The 5,210-nt window shown below is 37.6% G+C and overlaps 1 protein-coding gene across 1 annotated transcript; it reads left to right on the forward strand.

Annotated features, from left to right (window-relative positions):
• On the forward strand, positions 3,354-4,330 carry LOC109233552 (aspartic proteinase CDR1-like). The gene is made up of 3 exons (XM_019399438.1): positions 3,354-3,364; positions 3,585-3,952; positions 4,149-4,330. Exons 1-3 carry the CDS (start codon positions 3,354-3,356, stop codon positions 4,328-4,330), a joined length of 561 nt encoding a protein of 186 aa, XP_019254983.1.

Genomic DNA, 5,210 nt, shown 5'->3' on the forward strand with positions numbered 1-5,210 from the left:
CCGATCGCTTAAGAATTCCCGAAGGTGACCCTCGTTGAATAAACGAGCTACCTCCTCCCTGCATTCTTCGGTTTTATGTCCATGGGTACCATGGTATTTGCATAGTTGATTAGGTTTCCTTTGAGCTGGATCGGTCTGCAGGGGTCTGGGCCATCTGGTATCCTTGATCCGTCCAATGGTTGACACAATACCTGATGCATCGATGCTGAAGTTGTATTCAGATAGTCCTGGTGCTTCTATGGGCTCGACATGTTTATCGAAGCCACTTTTACTCATGAGCCCTCGGGAACTCTGTCCTCGATTATTCCTTCGATCATTTCGAACGGGATTACGTCCTAGGCCGCAGTTTTTACAATCTGCATTGTATGGTTGGTAATGATCTTTGTTCGATCGGGGTTCTCTGTCGATGTCCCTTTGAATTTTGCCGACGGGCCTATTTGAGTAAACGGAACAGGAAGGGGTTCCCAATTGCTTATCCTCGACCCTGATCTTCGACTGATATCGATTATGTACATCGGCCCAGGTCACAACTGGATATTTAATTAAATTCTGCTTTAGTTGTCGTGATGTTATCGAACATCGCTCGTTCAAACCTTGAGTAAAGGCTTGAACAATCTAATCATCTGTGACCGGGGGTAGGTCCATGCGTTCCATCTGGAATTGAGATACACATTCCTTTAACATTTCATTGTCCTTTTCTCTCACTTTGAAGAGGTCGTTCAAACCTTGCTCCGGTGTGTGCCTTCACAAACGAATCTGCAAGCATGGCGAAGGAATCGATGGAATTGGCCGACAAATTGTGGTACCATATCATCGCCCCTTTCGAAAAAGTCTCTCCAACTTTTTTCAATAGAACGGGTTCAATCTCATCGTCTTCTAAGTCATTCTCCTTTATTGCGCATGTGTAAGAAGTAACGTGCTCATTAGGGTCGGTGGTCCCATTGTATTTGAGAATTTCTGGCATACGGAATTTCTTCGGGATGGGCTTCGGAGCCGCACTTGGAGGGAAAGGCTTCTGCACGAGCTTCTTCGAATCCAAACCCTTTAGAATCGGGGGTGCCCCCGGTATTTGGTCAACCTGTGAGTTGTACGTTTCTACCTTTTTGTCGTTAGCCTCAATTTTCTTTTCACCTGATTCGATCCGTTTAGTGAGCTCCTCGAGCATCTTCATAATGGTGGAGTCAGCCCCCGACTCATTGGCGTTCAATTTCTCCGGTGCAGGTTCGACTCTACGAACGACCTCTTGTGATGTTTCGAGCTCAATATGGTTTGGTGCTCGATTCTGATTTTGGAGTTGCGCTATCGCAGCTTGTTGAGTCTGCAACATTTTGAATATCATTCGAAGGCCAATTCCACCTTCTTCACCGCTCTGTGCATTCTGGTTAGCTTCTCGGGAATCTCTGCGAATGCTATTTTCAGGGTCGACGCCCAAATTTCCATTAATGGCAATAAGAGAGCTGACATCGACTGGGTCTACGGCCGGTGGTCCATTGGGGTTGACTGGGGGTACTCCGTTTCCCGGGGCGACTATGTTCTCGTTCTCGCCATGAAGACCAAGGCCGTTGTCTGTGTGAGTGGGTGCTACTTGAGAGTTTGACATGTTGATTCCTGAAATCAAAGACACTTACAAGAACAAGCGTAAAGCAGTGTGTGTTACGAGAATTAATATCAGGCAATCACTATTATCCTTAGCCCCATGGTGGGCGCCAAACTGCTTACCCTAAAAATTGGTTAACAATTAAACTTATAATGTGGTTTTAAGGACACGTGATTTCCCCTAATATCAATTGATAGATGTAAAGATTAATAATAAAAATTAACAATAATATAAAGCAAACCAGTGTTTGAACGGAGTTCGGCCCTCGAGCTCGAATACCCTCGAACTGATTAGTGCAAGAACAGTTAAAAATATAACAAGCTGATGAACAAGGATATAAGTTTAACATAAAGTATTGTATTGCTTTGATATGCGTGAATGTAAAGTGCTTACAAAATGATTAGAACTCTCTTTATATAGTAGAGGAATCCAATCTATGGTACAATTCTAATTACGGAAGTAAATTCCATGATTAGCCTAAACAATCGCCCTTGATTTGATATGTTCCGAGATTTTTGCCATGATCTTCGGCAGTCACGGATATCTCGTTTTTCTGTTATTGCGCTTTGCTAGAAGTCTGCCCTATTTGGTCTCGATCGCTGCCGGCCTCGATCTCGACAGGCACTTCGATTCTCGAACTCGGTACCTTGTCCTCGTGCTTTGATCTTGATCCACTACGAGGCCTACCTTCGACGCAACTCCCTGATTCCGATCAAATAGTAAAATCGGGTAGGCCCGGTTTAACCGTATACAATTACCAAGACTTGAAAGACTGCTGAAGAAGAAAGTATCATTCAAAAAAGGGTTAGACTTCTTGGACAAACTTGAATATATTTTCTTGGAAAGAGGAGGAAGAAAGGAAAATTTGTTAAATTATTATTATTTTTCATTAAAGGTTAATAAATTAAAACATTTTTCTCCTAAAAATCATAATAATGTATGAGTAATATAGCAAATCATAAAAGAAGTTATTGTTACAAAATCAAATCTGGAGAAAGCTTTCCAAAATCATACATATTGTTATGAGTATCTAGTTGTATTTCCAAAGAAAGTTAAATTATTAATGTCTAGAATGTCAGTGTTTCTATTTTATAGAAAATATGGAAGGAAAAAAAAGGAGTATATGGTAAGAATCTTCTTAGATATTGTAGTTCCTTAAATTATATAATTATATATCCATGTCTTTTATGGAAAGTGAAACTCAACATTCCAAAATATTGCACTTCATACTCTAGTATTTGGTAATTTTATCAAGAATTCACCTTTTCCTCTGCCCCGCCACACTTCCACTTTCCATCTTTTGAAGTCTTAACATACAAAGTTTTACCTATAAAATGGTACTAAACAGTGTCTCTTCTTCATCATTTCTCATTATTCTCCAAAATCTTTTCAACTCTCCAAATCTCTAGCCATGAAGATTAATACTAAATCTTTCAATCTTATTCCTACATTGATCTTTTTAGCTTTGTTCCATCTTTTTTTGGTTTGGTGCCATAAATCCATAAGTAGCCATAGTGTAAATGGTTTTACTCTTGATCTCATCCATCGCGATTCTCCGCTTTCACCTTTTTACAACCCGTCAAACACTCCATATGACCACATCCGAAACGCCTTCCAACGGTCATTTTCCCTGGCTTCCTTCTTCAAGAAAAACTCCATTAATGCAATCCAATCGACGATTGTCCCAATCCCAAGTGAATACCTCATGAAAATCTCTATTGGAACTCCAGCAATAGATACCTTTGCCATTGCTGACATGGATACAATGTGAGCCTTGTGTTGAATGTTTCAAACAAGTGGCACCTATTTTTAATCCCAAAAATAGCTCTTCTTACAAAACAATTGGTTGCAAAGAAAAAATATGTCAAGAAGTAGGATCTTCTGCATGTAAGAATAACATATGTGGTTATGAAGTGACTTATGGTGACCATTCTGAAACTAGTGGTGATCTTTCTAGTGAAACTTTCACATTTGCTTCTAATTCTAGTCAAAATGTCTCAATTCCTAATATCATTTTTGGTTGTGGACATGACAATGGTGGGACATTCCCTAACACCACTTCTGGCATCATTGGCTTAGGTGGTGGCAATGTCTCAATTGTCAATCAAATGAATCAAGAAATCAAAGGGAAATTCTCTTATTGTTTAATCCCATTGGAATCATCAACTAATTCCAATGCAACTAGTCACATAAACTTTGGTGATAATGCTGTTGTAACTGGTCCTGGCGTTGTTTCAATTCCCTTGATAAAAAGCAAAGAGGCAGAAACATTCTACTTTCTAACTTTAGAAGGTATCACCGTTGGGAATAAGACTTTGCCATTCAAATCCTCTAAAATCAATTCCAACGATCAAGGTAACATTATAATTGATTCTGGTACGACACTTACGCTTCTCCCTTTCGAATTTTTACTTTGATTTGGAAAAACAATTGGTGGCTTCGATAAATGCTACTAGGAAGGACGATCCATCAGGACTTTTTAAGGTATGTTACGAGTCTAAGAATGGCACTATCGATGCTCCCAAACTTGTCGCACATTTTACGAATGCAGATTTAGAGTTGTTGCCCATAAACACATTTACACAAGTGGCTGAAGGTTTGGTTTGTTTTACTATATTGCCAGAGGTGGATATTGCTATTTTTGGGAACTTGGCACAGAGGAATTTCTTAATTGGATATGATCTTGTGGCCAAAAGAGTTTCCTTTTTGCCTACTGATTGTACTAAGCATTAAGGGTTTATAGCAAAGGCTGTGGATAGGGGGTGAAAAGTTACACATATAATGAATTTGGCTTTGCTAGCTAGTATTCTTGTATTCCCCCCTTTGTTTGTTGGTCTTTTAATGTTGATTAATAACTGACATCACCTATATATTTTACAGGTTCAATCTACGTACTTAGGATTTTGGATGAGTATATCTCTTAGTACGAGGGAAAACGAAAACAAAGTTGTAAATTAGATGGTAATTACTTTTTATTGCTAGGATTTAATCAAATTTGTTTTGGTTCCTTCTATTCCCTAAAGTCTATTCTGTTAATTAATGGGTTTCTTTTTTAATTTTGAATGTTTTGTTTCGAGAACATCATATGTTCTTATTTTATTTAAGTCTAATATTAACTCTTTTTTGTAAAGTGAATACATGGTAATTTTTAATAGTGTTATTATCTCGAATTAACTGTTTTATTCCTTACATTGTGTTATTATCTTAAAATTAATGTCCCATTTACTCATGCATTAAATGTATTCTTATAAAAGCATGCTTAGATGGCAGATTAATGCACTAACATTAAAAAAATCACAAAGCTAGCTTTTGAAATCTGTCTCTCAAGGCAAGGCAGAGGAGATGATCCTACTAATGAATTCCTTTTGTTAGCAAATAAGTTTGTATTTCATTTATATCAAATTTCATCTTTTCAATATACTACAAATAATGATTTAAATATTTTTATTTTGTACAATTAGTAATTTTAAGATGAAATTTACGCAATTCTAAATTAGTTTCAGTTTTTCTTTAATACTCTTTGAACTTTTTAGTTAGATTAGTAACATATAGGACTATACATCATATAAGTATTCTGTATAAATTAACCAAGATTATGAATTAACTGAACTGC

This window comes from Nicotiana attenuata, chromosome 10 (genome assembly GCF_001879085.1).
Source record: "Nicotiana attenuata strain UT chromosome 10, NIATTr2, whole genome shotgun sequence".
Lineage (NCBI taxonomy): Eukaryota > Viridiplantae > Streptophyta > Magnoliopsida > Solanales > Solanaceae > Nicotiana > Nicotiana attenuata.

What these genes read in the sequence shown, in the direction of transcription:
- LOC109233552 (XM_019399438.1), top strand. An exon ending in AATCAATTCCAACGATCAAG is followed by an intron (nt 3,953 to 4,148) that starts GTAACATTATAA and finishes TTACGAATGCAG; the next exon opens with ATTTAGAGTTGTTGCCCATA.